Raw genomic sequence first — 22,930 nt, 5'->3', positions numbered from 1 at the left:
CAACACGAGTTATGAGATTGGATTAAAATTCTACCATACCAGCAGCCAAACTGGGTGGATATCTTATGGCATTAAGAGAAATGATGAAAAAAGTGTATTTCTTAGTGTTTTTTATGTCAAGTAATGCAAAATGCGAATATAAAAAAAACACTGGTACTTTTCCTTTTAAGTGTTGACCTGCAGAGAAGGCCTTGATGGCCCAACATGGTTATATGTCCTTTAAAAGTAACCATCCACAACAGTAACCCAGATCCAGAAGTCTCACTGTTTTAAAAAATAACAAAAATACATTGATTAAAGTAAAACTAAGTATAAAAGGTCCAAGCATCCCAGTAGAGTACAAGCCAAGTAATATTTTTTTATTTTATTTTTTTTTATTTACCAAGGCTGTGTCCCACCAAGGTGGTGTAGCCTAGACAAGGCACACAACTTTATCTCCCTCTGTCTCTTCCCCAAACCCTCCTCCTTCAGTGTGTGAGTGCGTGTGTGTGTATGTGCGTGTGACTGGTCTGAGGCCTGGTCTAAGCCACACCACACTGCACCAGGGTCAGCTGCACACTCCAGTGTGGGCACCTCCACAGCAGGGCCTCAGCCAAGGCTGGTTTCCCCTTGCCGCTTCATCCCAAGACCAGACCTCTACCACACCCATCCATTCATCCATACACAAGCTCTCTCCACCCATCCCTGTCCTGAGCAGCCTCTCTCCCCTGCACCACAGTCATCCCTCTTGCATTCAACGCTCTTCTTACACCCTCTGTCCATCCCATTCGCGGTCTTCCTCTCATTCTCACTCCACTCACATCAGATTTGTATACCCTTTTCACCAATCGCTCCCTTCCCATTCTTTCAACATGTCCAAACCATCCCAGTGCCTTTTGCTCTGCTCTATCAGCCAACTCTCGCGTCACACCAGTTCTCTCTCGGATAACTTCATTTCTCACACGATCCATACGCGTCACACCACACATACTCCTCAAACATCTCATCTCAACTACATTCAGCTTCCTCTTTTCCGACGGACAAGCCAAGTAATGATGTTGGTAAAATGATGATGAAGTTTGTCTGATGACGGAGGACATATTGAAAGAAAATTACGTTTAAAATTTTGAATTAGGAGCAGATGAAAAAATGCAGCTGGAAAAAGCCTTAAGCAGTGATGTAGATGCTGCAATCGGTGGGACACACGCTTCCTGCTCCGTTCCATTTAAATGCATCCACTTGTAGGCTATGGAAGCGATTCTGTAGCATAAATAAAAATAAAAGTCAAAACCAGAAATGCTTTTTCATTTCATTTTTATTTTCACAGCCACCCTGTGAATAGTCTCGCATAATTCAATTCGACTTAGCATTTCCAAAGGGGAAGCGGGGCGATGACGTCAGTGCTATCTCTGTGTGTCCGGCTGCTAAGAGACACATGCTAGGAGCAGTGCGGCCAGGCTTCTAGCTTTGTGTTAGCGGCAGAGGAGAGGGCTTTGTGACGGTTGTACACAGCTTCTCGGGACTGCATAGCAGCATTTCCGCCTTCCGCAGTCCTCCTTTGGACGTACCGCGGTTCGTCGAAACTTCCCCCGGGAGTAGCTTTTTCTTTGGACCGGCAGCCAGATCCCAGAAGGAGGAAGTGCTGCTACGCAGATCTGAGAAACTCTAAACCATCATATGAATATTTTTTTCCAGTTGTGTCCAGAACAAAATAAAGGCTGATGTAATTCCCACACATTTACATCAAAGATGCTCATTGCCTCATTGCTCGGACAAAGTTTTAAATACCTCCACGGCCAATGTTTTTAGCACATATTAGCCTAAAGGCCCGTTCACACCGGGACGAATTTCGCCGGCGATTTCCGCCGACGTTTAACGCCTCGTGACTAAACAAAGGGCACCAATGAGAGTGTGCACACCGACGCGAAAAAACGGCACGCGTCAAAGCGCCAAAAAAAAAAACGCCTCGGGTTCGGTTTTTTTTTTTGACGCCTCGCGTCGAAATCTATTCGACCAATGAGAATGGCGCTTTTGCACACGTGTCTGGAGCTTCTGAAATTACAGTAAAACACAACTTGGGGGCGCTCAAACGCAAAACTTCCTTGCTGAGCACACATACCAGCGAAGAAGATAGACGCCAAGTAGCGTCTACACTGCCGCGGAGAAATAATGACGGACATTCTAAAATATCCCCGAACCAAGTACCAGTTGGAGCTACTGGTGCTTGAAATATTCATGTTTTCTTTGTATTATTCTGACAAGCGCGTAAATACTTACTCTCTTCTTCTGAGCGAAAAGCGACTTTAAGAAGCGTAAAGTTGCGCAGTGCCACCTTGTGTACAGGAGTATTTCTGTTTACATTAAGCGCCATCTAATGTCAGGGAATGAAATTGCATGTTCGCTCTGCTCATCGTCAGCGAAAATCGCCTGGGTGTGAACACAAAAAACGTGGCGAAAAACACTGGCGAATAACGCCTGGCGAATATTCGTCCCGGTGTGTACGGGCCCTAATGCTAACCTGTCTTTCGGGTCCTTGCAGCGAAGAAAAAAGCATTGACTGCACGGATTTTAAAAAATATGAGCGAGCAGGCCCTTAACCCTTGTGCTATCCTAGGCACTTCGACATTGGGAGTTGGGTCATCTAGACCCCACTAGACAGTGCTCTGAACCTTTTTTCTTCAGTGATTTGTGATCTTCACTGGTTTCCATGGAATACATGAAATCTTTCCACCTTTATCCACCTTTGTCGTGGTAGGAATAACATGTCAATGCAAGGGTAGGGTCATCTAAGACAGCACAAGGGTTAATTATAATCATGACAGTAATAAAAGCACATTTAGAAGATAGTCTCCTGCAGCTTCCTGCTGAGTGCGTGTTGGTCCAACCAGGAAACGTTTAGAATGGCGAAATTTGCTCGAGCTGTTGGGCTCCAGCTGTCCTCGAACAGCAAAATCAGCGCGAACATTAGGTGGGGGTTGTGAGGGGCTGTAGGGTACAGGGAAAAAGTGCAAACAAAGAGATGACGGGAAATGAGTGTAGACTTACTCCAATAGTTCCGCCAACAACTTAGAGGTGAATTTCTGATAAACTCCTGCAAAAACTATGTTCTAGAAAACGACAGTTTTATTAATTTTGGCATTATTAAAAGACCACTGGGAATGCTTTTACAATAGATCAAAACATGATCAGAGTGGGACTTTAAAAAATACCCAATGTTTCCTAACTGAAATTTTCCACACAACCAAACTAGGAATAAATTGAGTACAAGACAAATGAGCTGGGATCACAGCAGAATGAAGTTCATGTTATTTTGTTGTGGCACTGAGTAAATTTTGTGTTCTCTGACCTACAAAAAATGAAGGTCTTGCTCCTTTCACAGAGAAACCATTAAGGGTATGAGTGAACTGGGTGAAGCCTTTGAAAAACAGTTAGTTCTCCTTGATGTAAAGAAAAAAATAAAGAAACTATCACTATTACAGATTTTTGTAGAAAAACAAACAGAAATATTACCATTAATTTTTATTATGCTACAATTTCTTTAATAATATTACAAATCTGCAGACAATATTATTCAGAAATGGAAGCTTTCTGGGTTTTTTTAAGTTTATATTTAAAATAATATTTTCAGTTCAATAAATAGTTAAAAAGAGTGTGAGGACATTTGGAATTTAAGGTCATGTAAAGCTACTCAAACCCCATTACTGGACTGGTACCCCTTCTTATATAGATACCTGTATATCCCAACTGTAACTGCTAATACAGTGAGGCAAAGCAGTATTTGAACACCCAGTGATTTGCAAGTTCTCCTACTTAGAAATCATGGAGGGCTCTGAAATTTTTATCTTAGGTGCAAGTCCACTTTGAGAGACATTATCTAAAACAAATCTGAAAATCACATTGCATGATTTTTTTAAATCATTTTTTGTATGCTACTGCTGCAAATACGCATTTGAACACCTGAGAGAATCAATGTCAGTGTTTGGTACAGTAACCTTTGTAGGAATGCAATATTATCTGTGCTGTACATCACGTGTCTGTAGTATATTTGACAATAAAGCTGACTTGACCCTTTAGGTGGTCAGGAGAGGTTTCATGGAGTTTTGCACTTGATTTGAAGAAACATTTACTCTGACGACGAATTCTTGTCCAATTAAAAAAAAGATGAAGGTTTTTTATCCATTACTATACCATTTATCGCAGTTTACACCATCTTTTGCGTTTCAAGTATTGCAGAAGCAGACAAAGCCTCTGCCTCAATGTTATTCTTAATCGTTATGATATAAATTCTAAGTTTGTTAGTACAGTGTTAATACCTGTGTTATTACGGGGGTTATGTTCTAAAAATAACCCACAATAGGGGAAATCCGCAAAGTAGTGATCTTTAGGTTTTACAATAATTATAGATGTTTTAAAGCTGTAAAACAACTTTAGACACTTTTCTAAGATAAACATGAACATTTTACACTTTGTGTGGTTTAAACTTTAAACATTCAAAGCTTTATAGAAAAATAAGAAAAATAAGTCCAGTTTTCCCAACCCAAAAAAAGGTCAGCGATTTTGGCAAACTGAACGCATTCTATACAGTACAGGACACACGACACAGAGTGGTAGACAAGGTCTACAGCCAATCAGAACACATTAAAAAAAAGAATTAAAAATAGCACTTGAAGAATTTGCAAAACAGAATGACCGTAACAGTGAACTGTGTTATAGTAGGAACCACTGTATATGAATACATCTTAGACTCCTCTAGACTGTTTGTACTAGCAGTCATCTCCTGCAGAGTGTAGTAACTTTCTACTGTATATGTATCCACTCCACAAATACATTTACTAAGAAAAGTATTAGGGTTATGAATTACAAAGTTACTGTAATTTATTTACTTGTGCCAGTAACGGAGTAACCTAACGCACTGTCATTCAACCACTGTGCCGCGGCACACTAGTGATCCGTGAGAGATGGTCAGGTGTGTCGTGGTCTATCATTCATTTTCACAGATCTAACGACATTGACCTTCACCAGACCAACAGCTCTGTGTTCATCAAAAAAGACTCAGGTTTCATGTTGAGTAGTTTGTCGACAGCTTTGTGGAGCTCCTTTGTATAAATACACTGGATATCTCAACATCTTGCACGTCTGTTATTAGGAGGGCGAGAAAAACTTTTGACAGTAGCTCCTCCCACACACGGCGGGAGCTTCAGATTTCTAAACACATGTTTTGACAAACGTCGACCAGCGATTTTGATGCGTGTTAAACCAAAAGCAGAGGACATGAGTTGTCAACAGACAATTGATTTAAATGAAGTGCGTGGGGGGAGGAAGGCGGGGGGTATCCACGGCACACGTCTGTGCAGAACTGAGGCTAGTGATCCGCATGGATCACAGGTCATCTGTGCACCTCTTGTAGCTTCCTGTGGGATTGGGTGTCAGACCGTGTAAAAATTGAATAAAATAATGAAGCTCAGAGAGATGAGTTTGACTGGTGGAGCTAAAAAACCTGATTGCCCCTGTGGAGACTGTTTTTTTTAGGGTATCTTGTTTGTGTTAGCTTATTTCCCTTGAGAATTTTTCTGTGAGTACTAGAAAAAAGTAAAGTAACACGTAGAGAATTACTTTTTAAATTGGGAAATAAGTGGAGTAATTTAATTACAATGCAGTAACTAATGTAATCAATTACTCTTTAAAAGTAATTTACCCAACACTGACTAAGAGCTACTTTGAAGTAAGGGCTATGTATCTGCAGAGGGGGTGGGGCTGAAGGCCTATTTTCTGTCCGTTTATGATTTAGTTATTTTGTAGCCAAACTGTAACCTTTTGCGAGAAAAATGAAAAAGGGATTTTTGCATTTATGTTCTCTTGTCACAAATCATTTTGTGACTATTTTTTAATGACGACCTGCAGAAATTCACAGAACTACTGATCTGATACCAGAACCCAGACCATGTACCAGGCTCTGCTCTGTCCTCAGCTGAGTCCAGGACAGACTGGATGATGCTGTTGCATTATGGGTGAATGGAGACAACAAACAGGTGGCTGAATTAATGACTCCGCTCTGCTCAGAGAAACATTTGGTCCTTTCAGGTTTTTTTTTTTTTTTTTTAAAGGATTGAGGAGCTTTGATGAAGCTGCAAAGCAATGTGGAAAAAGATTTGAAGGCATTTCTCATTCTACTTTTTTATCTTTTTATTATTATACTGTCTTTATCCCACAATGGGAAATTTGTTCTCCGCATTTTCCAATCTTCCACTTGTTATGTTTGGAAGCTAACACATTGAACCTCACCAGGTTCAATGTGTTAGGACCTTAAATTTGGGACGTTTTCACAAAAACAGTAACCTACATGAGTCACATGTATTTATGTACTGCAACACATTTCAAGAGTGAATTATTGAGGAGATTTTTCCATACATTTTTGTTATAATGTTAGAATCATAATTATAATAATAATAATAATAGGTTCTTTTTTTCAATATAGACTATTATATCCTTGTAAATATTTAAAACTTTGTTTGTATACGTTAAGTATATTTTACCAGGTTTTAAGTTGTTTTAACTTTTCTTTGCTCTACACATTGTCTCAAAATCAGCTCGGGGGATTTTTTTTTTGCCTCATTAAGATCTATGGTATAGAAATAAGAAAAATTTTAATAAAACAAATCAAAATTTTTAGCTTCAAACTCTTGACAAAAGAAAAACTTGATATTAAGACAAAAAAAACTCAAATTCATTGTAAATGTTGGTTAAATTTTAAGGATGCTATTATAAAGTTTAATAAATGTTGACAGGTTAGAAAGACGATTATTGTCGCTACTTTGAAAACAAAAGTGTAGGTTTATGTTATAAGAATAAGTGTTTGATTTTATAACGATTTATTAAGATGGGCCAACTTCATGGTATTCTCATTTTGTCTTAAAATGAGTCATTTCCATTTATTACATTTCTTGTAACTATAACCTAAATGAACCACAGTAAGGTACATAAAAACTCAAAAAATACAAACTATTTGCTAAAAACTGGCAAAAAAATATTATTAGACTGTATAACATTTATTTTGAAGTCGTTCTATCAAAGAGTTAGCTATTTTAGCATATTTTTCTATTTTCCAACGCTTGTGCGGAACCGTTTTGATATCTTTTATGATGTTTTTGTTGAGTCAAAATGATTTGCTGCATAGACAGGTCATTTTACTACTTTGTATTGATTTCTTCTCGAGATTAGTGTTCTTTTCCTATTTTTAGATTCTCTCTTGAGCTTATGTGTTTCCACATGTCTGTCCATAACTTTTCAAGGCTCCAAACTGCTGACCTTTAACTCTGTAACCAGGACACTCCTCTCCTGTCTCTTTCTTTAAGATATCTAGACTGACAATAGAGATTTACAGCAGCCGACCCATTTCAGTCTCACAGTTGGTTTACCATCATCCCAGAACCAATGTGCACTTATTTAATGTTTGACTGCTGTATTGCTGGTCCAGTTTAAAAAAGAAGCAACAGAATGTCGTTAAAACTGATATTTGTGCAAGGAATTGTTCAACAATTGGTATGAAAAACAACCAAACTAAAATAATCAAGTGGCACTTAAGAAATGAGGTGCTGGTTTTACCTTTTGTGTGTGTGGATTAGGGTGGCTGAGTTGTGTGGGTGGAGAAGGCAGCAGGGCAGTTGCCATGGTAATAAAGTATTTGTACTTCAGCTGTGGAGTGACAGCCTCCTCCCTGGAGGAGGCTGTCCTCAGTGGCTTTGAGGCTTGTAATTGGGCAAAGCCTTCTCTGAGGAGCACCACCGAAACATCACAGGACTTATGAAACTGCTGCGTCTCCCCTCAGAGGTCAAATAAGATGCTGGTTGAGAGGAGATGTGCAGACTGTCTACTCTGTGAAGTGATTTCAAATCACAATACAGTAAACATTAAAGTACATGCACAAATAAATAGAGGTAATAGAGATGCTAAAGTTGCTTTGTCTAAAAACCTGCACTTTCTGTTATCATGTATGAAAACTGATATATAAAAAAATTACATAGATTTGGTTTGATTTGATTTCACAAGCAATGTACTCTGCAGACAAAGAACTTCCAATAGTTTCATTTTGGATTGCTTTTTGGATCTTTTTCAAGTCTCTGTTGTACTTTTTTTTTACAAACGTATTGACCAGCTACTTCTATTCAACTGTATCATTGAATTCAAAATATAGCATAAGGAAAAATGTGTCCATTGCTTTCTTTTTTCAATTAGAATTCAAGCAAACGCTTCACCTTAGGATCAGAATGCAACAGAGATATACAGCAGTTATTGAGTCTGTGTAGTTTAGACTTCATTTTGTGACAGAAGTACTTACTAAAGTTATTCATGCCAGTTTATTTATTACAGAAGACTTTAGGGAGACAAGTGGGAGGTCTGGATAACAGAACCTCATGGTTAAAGTTTCTCCTGCTTGTTTGAGATGAATTTCGGCTCTTCATTTAGAACCCTCACATACAGTAGTTAGATGCACATATATAAATGCCTGTGGAGCAAACAGCATTAAACATGCAGACCATAATGTCTGTTTGATTGAGAATACCCTCCGGGGAGAAATATACAAATAAATCAGAAATGACAGAGATGAAAATCAATTACCTTAGACAAACAAAGAAAAAAAACTAAATAAAGCAGTCCCACTGGCTCAGTTCTAGGACCCATCCTGTTTATGCTCTACGTGGTACCCTTACGAAACATAATCAGGAATCACAACATTAATTTTCACTGGTATGCGGATGATACACAGTTGTATTCATCCATTAAACCTCACCAGGATGAACATATAAAGAAACTTGTATCTGCATCAGAGACATCGAGACCTCTATGACAATTAATTACCTCCACCTGAACCCAGAAAAAAACTGAGGTCATTATACTAGGTCCTAAAACCTGAATGATGCTCTGTCTGCTCAGATAGTCTCCCTGGATGGTGTAAGTATAGCCTCTATTCCACAGTTAGAAACCTAGGAGTTTTATTTGACCAGGATTGATCATTTAAGGCTCGCATATCACTGCTCAAACCTATAAGGCCTGACATGGTATGACCCCATCACAATATGCAGGACTGCTTGTGGTTCCTATAATTTGTAAAAGCACAGTTGGAGGTAAAGACTTTAGCCACCAAGCCCCTGTTTTATGGAATAATCTCCCAGCTAATGTAAGAGAGGTCGACACAGTTTCTTTCATACAAAGTTAAGTTCAAAGTTAAGCTTTAATCATTCCTTGGGGACACACTAGCTAGTAATAAGAGAATATTTAACTTACTATTAACATGTTGGAAATAAACGTAACAACAATAACGTTTAGTTGCTAGCAGGCTGCTCCAGATCCTGTCTGCATCTCAACCCATCTACGACCTGACCCGATCTGAACCTTGCACCACACACACTTCAAGGGATGATCTGATCCCATTGCAACCACACAATTATTTTCAAGGGACCACCAGATCCCGTTTGCATTACAATCTTTCCACTGACAAAAGTCCCCTCCAATCCCCCCCCCCCCCCCCCTTTTTAAGCCTAGCCCTGACCTGAACCTTAAGCTTAACCCTTACAAGAAGCTGGGGAAAGTATGGTGCGCTGGGGTTCTGTCCTCTACTATTATCTACTTCTCCTCTCCTTCAGTCCTCTATTCTTGATCATTTATTTATCATTCAGTTCTCCATGCCCCTGTTTGGTGCAGTATGATTTATGCATTGTCCCTCTTTCCCACCACCCTCCGTGGAAGTGATTACAGATTCCGTGCTCCTATACTTGGCTCTGGACCCTACCTCTGGCTTGTCTCATGCTCCCAGCCCCCCCCGCCCCCCCATCATCTGGATTAAACCTATCTGCTACCTATTTAATAGGGATGGGTACCGAGCCCCGGTATTGAACGAGCCCCGGGGCAACTTTCTTCAATACCGCAGTATCGTTAAGATCTGACCTCAACGGTTCTGCTACCGGTACTGGAGAAGTCGCATTTTTTTGTGTCCCACAAGATGTAAATATTATCTGACATATTTAACTCACCAAGTCAGTCAATTTTCCGTTAATTAATGATGATATCAATTTTGCTATTCTCGCTGAAGAGGAGAGGTCTGTCGGGCTATTTGTGTGCACGGGGGGGCGGGGCTGTTGTTCAGACAGTACGCGGCGCGCGGACACTGGAACGCTACCAAAGATATACGATGGCGGAAAAAGATAAACAGTCCAAAATGCGGCTCTTTCCTCCCTGTGTTGCGGCTTTCTGTGTTTTTGTAAAATAACTATCATGTTCTCAGATTGTCGCGGTGCCTTTAACACCGTCAGGTAGAACGAGCTGGCAAGACGAAGAGAGCAGCATGAGGAGTACGCGGAGGGGTCTGCACCTGTGAACGCCGACCAGAGTCTGTTATGGGATGGAAGGTTTTACGGAAAGACAGTCTGTGGCGATCTCGTACGTGAGTGCCCCCCAAAAAAAACAAAAAACATTTTCATGTAAAATTAATTAAATTTGCGTTAGGGGGCCCTTACTATCCTGTCACCTTGCTGCTACGATGAGGGTATGTTGCGCTGTCTGTGTAGTATACGCTGGGGGGGGGGGGTTGCACGCGGAGGAAAACAGCAAACAGGTAGAGAGGCGGGGGCGGGGCTTAGACTCACCGCTTATGATTCCAGACCAACTAACAGCTGCTTTCTAATAAAAAATAGTTGTCATCCATAAAATTAATATAATTTATTGGGATTTAAAGGAGAAAAAAAAATAGAAAAAAGTCTGCATTAAAGATAATTTGTTTCCATCATGTCACTCATCTTAACTGGGTGTTTGGCAGTCAGAAAAGTCCATTCAAGGTTGTGGGAAATTGACAAAAGATCAAAAGAAACATCACGCTCATAAATAATACAAATAATTAAATTAAATAATTAAGTAAATATCCTGACAGTATTTTGACTCAATTCAAGTACTAAATGAACTATTGCGATATATCGGCAAAAAACATTTATTCTAACACATCTAGTGTTGCGGCTCCCCGTGCTTTTATCTCAGTGGGAAACTGATCCAAATGGCCCCTAGTCTAGCACAGCCATGTGCATTCCAGGTTTGTATTGTAACATTATAATGTATAAAGTAAAATGTTTTGTTAAAAAAAACAATGTTGTTTCACAATGAGGAAATAAAACACTATGTTATTAATTTGTTATTTATTTATTTTTCGTCCTCAATAAGTATCGATAAGAGTATTGTTAAAATACCGGATCACTAAGCAGTATCAATAAGAGTAGTAGTCCTGTTAAAACCTTAACGATACCCATCCCTACTATTTAAACATGTAGTTGTAGATTTAGATACGTTAATTCTTCTCTAAGAGTACTGGTACATCACCCGTCCTTCCTGGGCAGGATCCCTCCTTCATGTGGGCACCCATGAAGTTTCTTGTTTTTTTCTGGAATCCGTTTTTTTGTTTTTGTTTTTGGAAGTTTCCTTACTGAGGAGGGTCTAAGGGCAAGAATGCCCAGTTTAGTTTAGCCATTACCTATTGCATTCTATGACTTTATGTTCTTTATGATTCATGTTTCATACATATTTATACAAGTCCATACGACGTGTGGCCATTAACCCTTGTGCTATCTTAGATGACCCCACCCTTGCATTGACGTGTTATTCCTACAACATTACAAAGGTGAATGAAGGTGGAAAGATTTCATGTAATCCATGGACACCAGTGAGGTTCACAAATCATTGAAGAAAAAAGGTTCAGCGCACTGTCTAGTGGGTCTAGATGACCCAACTCCGAATGTCAAAGTGCCTATGATAGCACAAGGGTTAAAAGCTTGTTGAAAGTTAAAAAGGAATATGACCATTCTCCTTCTCTGAGGAACACCTGTCTTATACACACCACAAAGCTGACACATTATCTCCACCATCAAGTATTTGTGTGTCATAGCTGCACCTGTTCAGCTCTGTTCATCCCACACCGTCTCACTCTTCACTTTAAAAAACACATGTCTCCAATCTCTCAAATATCAAATCTTTTGCTCATACCATAAAATCTGCCATGAATTTTTGATGATTCATTTTTTACCCAAAGGGATAAAAGGCTGATTTAATTCTATGTGCCTGCAAGCTCTGTCAGCATTCACTAACTTTCTGAAACGAATCTCTGACATCAAGTCAGAGATGATTACCTAAAAGATTTATCAGAATCTCCACTTTAAAAAATTAACAACCCAAACTTGGTTATATTAATTTGGACCCTTTTGGGGCATCTGTCAACTCCTGGAGGTTAAATAAAGGCTACACTGAACATGTAAAAAAATAAACCAATAGATTGTTAACACCATACAACATTACATGGTTTATGCATCATTATGTTCTGCCTCTCCAGGAGGGCGTTTCAGTTTGCCCACTAGAGTGCCGCTTGCGCTATAACATTACACTTTATTCAAGAAGATTTGAGCAAAAAAATGGTGAGAGTTTGGAAAATTCATGCCCAAGTATATAAAGCTGTTCATTTAGTCAGCAATGTATGTTTTGGTCGAACGAACGTTAGCATTAACCATCCTGTGGGAAATTCCAGTATAGATTAGCAAAGTGGCAGACCGTGCATTACACAACTGGACCTTCAGCATTTTTATGCCACTAAATAAACTGAATAAATAAAACGGTAAACAAATCTCGCAATGCAACAGTCAGCAAAAAAAATTGAAAACAATCACATAAATTTGGAATATTAATTATTATGATTTTTATTATTTCACTCATCAGAATATCTGATTATTTGAAGACAAAATCCATCATCCTCTCGCTTCAGTTCCATCAACAGGTCCTTTTCTATTCCATCAAGGTCAGTGCTGAGAGCCGAGTCTGTATAGTTGAGTTGACCGACATTTATTTTTGCCTCACAGGACCTTCGTAACGTAGAGTGAAGGCCCTTACCCTGCCTGGTAACAAATGACAGCTGAAATGCGATTGGTTAACCCTTGTGCTATCCTAGGCACTTTAACGTTGGGAGTTGGGTCATCTAGACCCACTAGAAAGTGCGCTGAAACTTTTTTCTTCAATGATTTGTGGTCTTCACTGGTGTCCATGGATTACATGAAATCTTTCCACCTTTATCCAACTTTGTTATAGTAGGGATAAAACATCAATGTAAGGGTGGGGTCATCTAAGGTAGCACAAGGGTTAAATGCTCCTATGTGAAAATACGTGTCTGGAAGCAGCATAACCATCATAAACACAATAAAGGGATCGGACAGACCATTTGGAATGATTTAATGAGGATATATATGAACAAAATATAATTAACACATGATTCAGATATTTTTTAAGCCGTCAGACCACTGTATTAGCATTAAGCTAGCAGACTTTGGCTTTACTCCTGTTTTGTGTTAGGTCACCGGAAAAAAAGTAAATGCAAAAAAGATCAATCTCTACTTTTAAGATTGATTATTGATCTATTAAGCTTGGATTGATTCAAATCGATTAACCGATCTTATCAACCCAGCCCTAATCTGAAGCTACAGTCACAGGCCACTCGACATGCTTTCAAGAACACGCTAAACGTGGGTTCTTGAATGTGTGTTCAGCCCATGGTGTTCATATAGAACAACCGAGGAGAGGCTTCTTCTTCTTTTTATACTCTTTACTAGCACTTGTCCGCCACCTACAGTTGGAAGAGGTTTTGTGTCAAATGTCTAAGCAGTTCAAATCTGGTGAATTTTGCATCATGCTTTTTTTTTCATAGTTTTATTCTGATATATGAAAGACTTGGTGTCATGAAATTCCCGCCGGGCACAAATCGCTATTATTAATTTCTGCTCCATGATCAATTTTAAAGCAGATTGCACTTCATGAATTAAAAAGGACACCATCCATATGTCACCAAAGCCAAGTTCCTAATTGGTCAAAGTTCAACTGGTTTACCTTTCGATGTGTCTTCAATGGCCTCACGTTTTGTATGTGGAGCCTGAACAGTCTTACAAGTGTCTGTATGGAGGCGTGACTTCAAGAGTTTTGAACATAGAGCCCGAAACGCGTATTTATGCGCATATACATTGACTTTCATTGGAGATGGTGGTTTGAAAGCGTGTTGCTGAGGCCGGTGTGAATGTGGTTTGATTAATGATAATCCACTGCAACCAACTAAATTGAGTCCTGCGGAATAAATTCAGATATTTAGCTTAAAAACTCTGAAGTAAAACAGTTTGTTAGTGACTTGGTGTCAGAAACCAAATGTTTGACATCCTCATAAATGAAGAACTAAAGCAGCAGAGGGGGGGCTGAGCAACAGCAGACTGAGGGAAGTCAGCAACATTCAGAAACTGGTTCCAAATCTTTTTCAGGTCTGGTGAACAGTTTGTACACCAAAAATTGGCAGTGAATTGTAGTGATGAACCTCAGGGCCATAACATTTCCCTCTGCTTATGGAGCTTTGAGAGGATCTGTGGCTGAGACTTGTCTGCACTGAAAAAAAGACGGGCGCAGTGACAACAGCAATGAAGAGGTGCTGGATGTAATGAGAATGGCAGTGTTTTCACACTCCCTGTGTGACAGAGGTTGATAGCTTTCAGTCCAGCTGACATCAGTTGATGGGATATGGCCTTAAAAATAAAAAGCAAATGCATTTCATTCGCTGTTCATGTTCATAGTATTTTTACTATTTTAATCTCAATTTTCTTTATAAATGTCCTCCATTGTTAAAAACAATTGCTACAAGAACACGAAGTATGATTTTTAGCAGAGTTGTGAAGTATTTGTAAGAATAATGCAAGTTACACGCACTTTGACGGACAAGTGATGTTGTCGTACAGTGTCCTTGCGCCACACTCTAGTTGTTAGTAAGTTGCGAGCACTGGCTTCTTACTGACCGCGCGCAACTGTTGCATGCATGGAGTGTATAGGTGATTCGCAAGTGCTTGTAGGACGTCCACACTAACTGCGCTTTGATTGTCTAATTTCCTCATTTCTAACAGTCCGGCTGCAGAGTGCACGTGAACAGCACTAACCGGCCCCTTGTGCAGTACAAAAGGTTTCAGAGGGGTGGAAAGAATGAAAAATCCATACGTCTCAATGTCTCAACAACTTGTTGCTTACGTGTTCACTACGACCAGTCGCCTTCAGCAGAAATCTAAAACAAGCAGACTCAGGAACAGCTTTTTCCCCGAGCTGTTAAAGCCACAGCGCCTCCTGCAGGACAAGGCCTGAAGTCCACAAATGTCATCAAACGTGAATCCCGTCCAACTGCTTTGTCACCTGGGGCCTCATTTATAAACGTTGCGTACGCACAAAAGAAGGCGTACGCCACTCTCTACGCAATAGTTGATATTTCTAAAAAGCAAACTTGACGGGAAAATGTGCGGTCCTTCACGCAAGCTCTGACCCAGGCGTACGCACAAAAACGGGTGAAATAAGAAACGGCGACACCGTCGGCAGATGGAAGAAACACGTGAAAGTGGAAATGACAATCCTGCCTCTCATAAATAACATGAAGACTTCACAAAGCAAGTCTTACAATTAACAGCCTACACGAACACCCGTTTGATCGATCAGCAGTGAAACAAACAAAAATCAAATGAAAATTACAACAGAAATTCAAATGAACACTTATTTGCAGAAAGAAAAGTGAAATATGTTCTGCAATATTGGCAAGCACGGTGGCGCAGTGGTTAGCACTCTTGCCTCACAGCAAGAAGGCCTCCGGTTCAAGTCCCGGCTGGGGGATGTGAAAAACTACATCGACGGGGGACCTTTTTGTGTGGAGTTTGCATGTTCTCCCCGTGCATGCGTGGGTTCTCTCAGGGGTCTCCGGCTTCCTCCCACCGTCCAAAAACATGCTTCATAGGTTAATTGGCAACTCTAAATTATCCCTAGGTGTGAGTGTGAGAGTGAATGGGTGTGTGATTGCGGACATTCTACCCTGCGACAGACTGGCGACCTGTCCAGGTTGTCCCCTGCCTTCGCCCACAAGTGGCCGGGATAGGCTCCGGCAGCCCCGTGACCCCGAAAGGGAAAAAGCGGTTAAGAAAATGAATGAATGAATGAATGAATATTGGCATGTTGTGCAATTCATCCTCATAAATAATATAGTTAACAGAACGAAATAATGTACAAAACTGATATTCTCGTTAATGTGTCCGTCTGGCGGAGCAGATATTGCAATTAGACAGACAGATAGATGTATTAATTGTCCACTGGGGAAAGTTGTTTTCATAGTAAAACATTTCTTCATAAGCTACAGAATTATGGTATTCATGCATATGCCTTTAGTTTGTTTTATTTTTGATAAAACCATGTATGGCATATGTCTCAACCATTCAGAAAGCAACAAGAAATTATATTTGCACTGATCAATTTCCCATTTCCACGTCGATTATTACCGACATCTGTAGCTTGTCAGATATAATTCAATGGATGGAAATAAAATGCCCCATCACAATGCGTAATGACGCACAATGGCTGATCTGGCGCTCTTAGAAGATGTGGCAAATGAAAGAATTCGGAGTGAACGCATATTTAGACAGCAAGAAGACTTGCTTATGATGAGTGGCTTATGAGCCGGTTCCGACTTCCTCGAGCCGTCCTGTTGGACCTCTGCGGGCTTTTGGGCCCGGCGTTACAGAGGAGCACTCGGAGGAACCACGCGTGTCACCCTGTGCATATTGCGCTCCGGTGCCCCCCCCCGTGGCAGACACACTGACGATGGAGCGCTAGACGTTTTTTATGCCTCGACTTTGATGTCCGACCATTACTTTTTTATTTGGGCCACGGTCCGAGGTTGTGAGGCTATAGCTTACAGCGTCTGTCACCGTTTGCCACTCAAGTGCCTTTTTGGCATTAGTAATGCCCACACTGTGCCCTCCAAACAACATTTTTCTCCTCTTTTCCACCTCGCCAATGATTCGCCAAAGTTCTACTTCATATTGAGTGAAATTACGTTTCTTTGATTTCCTCTCTGTGTTTGCCATGGTTTCGCAATCCATGAATATTCATTTGTGGGCGTTTCGCGGACTATTTATGGGCAACTATGGGTGTGTCATGAAGCCGCAAAAGCTGCGCTGCATTTAGAATCGGTTGTGATTTATTAAGGGAAAGATGCGTAGGATGTGCGTGCGCACGGTTTTATAAATCCGAATATTTCTGTGCGTACGCACGTCCTATGTTTCATCCGTACGCCACTTCTGACGCAAATCCCATGCAAAGTTTTATAAATGAGGCCCCTGGTCCGTTTATTTATTTATTTTACATTTATTTAAACTCAAAATCTTTTGTGTGTCTGTGTGTGTGGGGCGGTCATCGTTTTTAATGAACATTTTCGCTTTTTGGGCTTTGATTTTTCATGGGGGCCTACTGCGCGTCCCGTACAAATGTTCCCATTTTTTCGCCCACAGACAACCAGTATCCACCCGTAAGGACAGTTCTGAGTAAGGATCTAATTCATGCGATTTCAGAGCTTGGCCTCTTACTTTTTCCACCCTTTTGACTCTTAAACAGCCTCATTAATTTTTGAACAGTTTCAATGACCAAATAAAGACTTGAGGAGACACGTTAAATGTATTTTTGTCATGAGTGCTACCTTAACCTTTGTGCTGTCTCAGATGACTCCACCCTAACATTGACGTGTTCTCCCTACCATGACAAAGGTAGATAAAGGTGGAAAGATTTCATGTAATCCATGGACACCAGTGAGATTCACAAATCATTAAAGAAAAAAGGTTCAGTGCACTGTCTAGTGGGTCTAGATGACCCAACTCCCAATGGTAAAGTGCCTAGGATAGCACAAGTGTTACAGACCCTGAAATACATCTTTCAATAACATGCACCAGACTAAAATCACACAAATTTATCAATCCAAACATTTTTCAAACTAGCTGAATCCCTTTTGTGGTCACGGGTTGCTGGAGCCTATCACCGCACCTTTTAGATGAAAGTGGGGTACACCCTGAACAGTTAACATGCCCCCCATGCATTTTTTATAAATGAATATAAATGATGAGAATACAATTAATATGTTAAGATAGTTATAAGTGCTCTTAAGTAAATAACAAAGTGGTTTTGTAACTGACCCAACATTTGCTTGTCTTTTTTACTTTCTTGTGGTTTAAATGTTTCTTTTTTGCCTTTGATGAACCTAAAACACTGATTATTCTGCTCCACCCACCAACACAACAGAAACTCATCTGTTGTATTTAAAAGCATGAAATCTAGGAGCATGTTTTTTTCCTGCAGAGTCTGAACAGGCTTGTCTTGTTCTGACAGATTGTTCTCAGTGCCATCTTTGTGAATAAAACGGGGGGTGCTCATCATGTGACGTCTACTTTCAGAAATGATGCTCCGCTATACTTCTGATGAGTCACAAGACCAAAAACGCAACCGATGGAGCAAACAAACTAATCTGATTTAAAAATAAAAGTCAGCTGAACCGTTGCGTAACAGGAGGACGCCCGCACGCGCCATCCCTGACACCAACTCATGAAACTTCGACCATATATGTCTCCCTCCGTGGAAAGGTTGGGTGCATTCCAAACAAAAACGCATCTGGACTTACTTTGACTGTCAAATTTCCTGATAATGGTGTCCAGGAAGGTGTTCTGCGGGGCGACATGACCCCTCCGGACCGGCATGTTGCGTCCCCTGACCCCTCGGGACTTTGTACGTATTCTTTAACTTTCAAAAGAATAATTTGGAGAATTTTCCAGCCGAGCGCACACTCCGCGCTCCGTGTTGACTGAACGATGGCAGTAATCCAGAAAGGTCCTTTTCCTGAAGTTTCCCGGAGCGTCTGCTTGGAGAAGGTCTAGAAGATGGAGAGGATAATTTCATAAAGGAGGCGCGCCGTGCGCAAAGACGGGAGCTGGCACCAGCTTTCAGGTTCCCGGCTGGCAGAGAAGTGGATGACGGTTCCGTTTCCACAGCTCGTCTCAAGAACTCTGAAGCTCCGTTGATCTATCATCTTCATTCTGGATTAGGAGTTAGTTACGGCTGCGCGGTTTTATTCCTCATTCTGCCTCGCTTCCTGACACGCAAATGTCAGTTAAAAGCGGCTGCGCGCAACTGAACCAGCATGGATGTCCGGGATGCGTGTTTTTTGGAGCTGTGTGTCTCCCCGCCTCCTCTCTGCCGGATGACTTCAGCTCTTCCAGCGCCTTTCTGCGCCTCCTTTAACCCTTTCTCCTCACGTGATAATTAGGAAAGCGCACCTGTTCTTATGGGGTTCGGTGGAGCCCAAACTTACGGATAAACAACAGGATGTGGATTTGAATCCTCAGTCGATCCTGGGAGCAGGTTGTAAACAGGTGACGCCCTCGGGGTGAGACGCGTCACGGATGGAAGCGACAGGAAAAGCAGGAAGCGCTTTTAATGAAGGCGCGCGCGCACCTGTCCGAGATAAAGGATCGGAGCTGCAGGTGTTCAGATCTGAGCTGTCGGAAATCAGTCACTTTTTTCAAGCACGCCCCCTCTGCCTTTCCTTTGTGCGGCTATTTTACCAAAGACGCGCTTCCAAGCTCCGTAAAAGCGGATGCAGCTGCGCAGACGGCGGAGCTGCAGCTGCTCTCAGCTGCGCCGCGTGCGTTTACAAAAAACAAACAAAGAGAAGTGATGCTGCTTTATGGTGTCTGAAGAGTGGATGGGGATTCACCTCTCTGGCTGCTTATCTACGTCATTCCACCGGGGTTCCCCCTTCCGTCATGCTCGACGACGATGCCTTCAGGACTATCGGAAATTAGGCTTTCGCGGGAGCGTTTGTCTGCTAAAGCCTGGTATTTTCAGTTATATGTTCTTTAATTTGAATGGTTTTTTTTATTTAGCAGGTACCAGATGTTAAAAAACTAGATACAAAACGTTTAACTATGATATATTATTTGGATTTAATTATTTAACTTGATGAAGTAGTTGGATTTAAAAGAGCAAGCCACAGCCTGTGCTTCAGAACCACATCAAAAGATGTAAACTATCATCTTTAAACACAACCTGAAGATGAATCTGTAGCAGCTTTCGAATAATAATTAAATACTGGTTAAAAGGGGTTTTGGAGATGGTTTAAGATTTTTGAAAGGATTTTTTCTGCAGACAAAAAAAGAATGTTAGAGTTACCCAGATAGGCTGTGATGAGGCCATGACAAGAGCTGCTGAGCTGCAGATCTTTAGACAACTGATATAAGGAAGATGAAAATAGTTTGAGCAGCTGATGCCTACAGGAGCTGTGAAGGAGAAGGTGTTAGTGAGGATAATACCCACACTCTTAACCTGAAAAAAGGGAAAGATGGTGTAATTATTCTATTAGTTGGATGGAATCAGGTTTAAAAGGGGTGGTGCATATCAGAACATTTCAGCTTTTGTGCTTTTGAGTAGAGATCGATTATATCCAAGTAATAATTTAAGTGGATGTTGCATCATCTGAATACTTTTTTGTGGAAGTGGATGAAAATATTAAGTGGCTGTTGGGTAGATCCCTAAAGAGCATCGTTGTTAATTTATGACGTTTGATCTGATCCATTAGAGGGGGGTGAGATGTGAGGAAAACAAGGAGTTAATTATGTCAAAATATAGAGGCTGCTGAGTGCAGTGAAAGATGGCCTCAAAGTGTTAACCAAAAGAAAAGTGCAACAAAACAAGATTTTGCTGGTATGTGCAGAAATGAGTTATTTTGATTCCGGCAGTTTGACTAGAGACCAAAACGAAAAGTGAAGCATGCATCTATCAAATGACTTTTTATCCTGGATGCACAACCTAACACAACCCTGTATTTTTTATCTGACCTGGGGACCGGCACAGGGAGACACAGACCAGGCAGTGAACTCTTGATCAGCTCTTTTGCTTGAGTTTATAATTATTCATATCACTCATTTCATTTTTTTCTTGGACTCTCTAAATGAGATAAGAGTTGAATTAGACCCAAGGAAAATAAAATTAACTATTTTTTTATTTCCTTTTTTTCTCCATCACAGTTTGAACTCGGAGGTTTCTATCATGCAGATGATGCCTGTCTCTTCCACTATATCTGTCGTCTCCCTCCCTAAAAGTCTCAGCTGTTGCATTCTGTGATTGCTGGCACTCAGAGCCCTCACCACTGTCAGTACCTGTTCTTTTATCCCTCTTGCCACCTCAGAAACTGGTCTGACCTGCTACCAAGTGTAACTTGGCTGTCAGAGCTCAGCACTTCAGTGTCTCAAGGCCCATACACACCGGGACGAATATTCGCCAGGCGTTATTCGCCAGCGATTTTCGCCACATTTTTTGTGTTCACACCCAGGCGATTTCGCTGACGATGAGCCGAGTGAACATGCAATTTCATTCCCTGACATTAGATGGCGCTTAATGTAAACAGAAATACTCCTGTACACAAGGTGGCGCTGCGCAACTTTACGCTTCTTAAAGTCGCTTTTCCCTCAGAAGAAGAGAGCAAGTATTTACGCGCTTTTCAGAATCATACAAAGAAAACATGAATATTTCAAGCACCAGTTGCTCCAACTGGTGCTTGGTTCGGGGATATTTTAGAATGTCCGTCATTATTTCTTCGCTGCTGTGTAGACGCTACTCGGCGTCCATCTTCTTCGCTGGTATGTGTGTTCAGCAAGGCAGTTTTATGTTTGAGCGCCCCCAAGTTGTGTTTTACTGTAACTTCAGAAGCTCCAGACACGTGTGCAAAAGCGCCATTCTCATTGGTCGAATAGATTGCGACGCGTCGAAAAAAAAAAAAAACCCGAGGCGTTTTTTTTTTTTTGACGCGTGGCGTTTTTTCGCGTCGGTGTGCACACTCTCATTGGTGCCCTTTGTTTAGTCACGAAGCGTTAAACGTCGGCGAAAATCACCGGCGAAATTCGTCCCGGTGTGAACAGGCCTTCAGACGACAGTTCACACCTCCTGTGTAGATGTCATTTTTCAGGGCTGCAGACTTATTTGTTCAGGCATCACCCCAGATAAGTTCCTTCGTGACATGAGCTGCAGCTCATGTCCTGCATGGGGAAATCCCACTAACTCACTATTGGTTAGTGGGATTTCTTCTTCATTCTGTCCCGCAGCAGTCCTGGACGGCAAGGACCAGATTGTTTAGGCAATTCCTCTTTTTCACTGTGCCTTTGAGCCCAAATTGAGACCAAGGTGGCAGGGGCAGAAGGGGTGTGTAGCAGGAAGGGGCCCCGAGTGCGGGGTTGGGGGATGGGTTGCTCCTGCGTGCCAGACAACACCGCTCGCGGCCATAATTTCAACCCCAATCTGGTGCTTACGTGTAATACTGCATATTTAATACTGTACGTTAAAATGCTGACTATGCAACAAAGAAATTGAAAAAAAGAAACTACATTTTTATTTCAGTCTACATTTGAAAAAACATTTGAATGCTTACATTGAAATCTATAAATACAATGTAGAAAAAGCTGTACAGGCTGAAGAATCAAAACAAAACAGAAAATCGACCTGTACATTTAGGGAAAGCAGAGTTATATGATAAAGAAGGACAGACTGGGGGTGTTCTCAGTTTTCTTTGCCTCATCTGTTTATCACAACATTCTAGCTGTATTTAAATACGCTTTTGCAGGATCATGGCAGGAGTCTGAATGAAAACACACCTTCACGCCTCTTTCTGTCAGGTATGTGTAAGGCTCAACGCCTGGAGAGGTCGCCCCCTGCAGAGAAAAAGGTGATTGATTTTACTGCAATACCATTTAGCACATTCATAAGTGAAGACATGGTTGTTCCTTAGATTCTTTTAGAGCAGGATAGAACCATTTATACTTTTATCTACACAGTTAAAAAAATTTGAATATTGTGGCAGAAACTATTTGACCCTTGTGCTATCTTAGATGACCCCACCCTTGCATTGACTTGTTCTCCCTACAATGACAAAGGTGGATAAAGGTGGAAAGATTTCATGTAATCCATGGACACCAGTGAAGATCACAAATCATTGAAGAAAAAAGGTTCAGCGCACTGTCTAGTGGGTCTAGATGACCCAACTCCCAACGTTAAAGTGCCC

The 22,930-nt window shown here is 41.0% G+C and overlaps 2 protein-coding genes across 2 annotated transcripts in view; both read right to left on the bottom strand.

The window, feature by feature from the left end:
• Nucleotides 1-21,156, bottom strand: part of LOC101172692 (potassium voltage-gated channel subfamily H member 2) — a 342,059-nt gene extending 320,903 nt beyond the window's left edge. The window contains exon 1 of the mRNA XM_011488663.3: nucleotides 18,503-21,156. Within this exon, the coding sequence (XP_011486965.1) occupies nucleotides 18,503-18,578 (76 nt within the window). The 5' untranslated portion in view covers nucleotides 18,579-21,156. The remainder of the gene's footprint in view (nucleotides 1-18,502) is intronic.
• Nucleotides 21,157-22,238: 1,082 nt separating this feature from the next.
• sspo (SCO-spondin) overlaps nucleotides 22,239-22,930 on the bottom strand; it is a 146,304-nt gene continuing 145,612 nt past the window's right edge. The window contains exon 111 of the mRNA XM_023950427.1: nucleotides 22,239-22,580. Coding sequence (XP_023806195.1) covers nucleotides 22,558-22,580 — 23 coding nt within the window. The 3' untranslated portion in view covers nucleotides 22,239-22,557. The remainder of the gene's footprint in view (nucleotides 22,581-22,930) is intronic.

Source organism: Oryzias latipes, chromosome 20 (genome assembly GCF_002234675.1).
Source record: "Oryzias latipes chromosome 20, ASM223467v1".
NCBI lineage: Eukaryota > Metazoa > Chordata > Actinopteri > Beloniformes > Adrianichthyidae > Oryzias > Oryzias latipes.
Note: the sequence above shows the minus strand (reverse complement) of the source record. Positions and strands in the feature narration are given on the sequence as shown.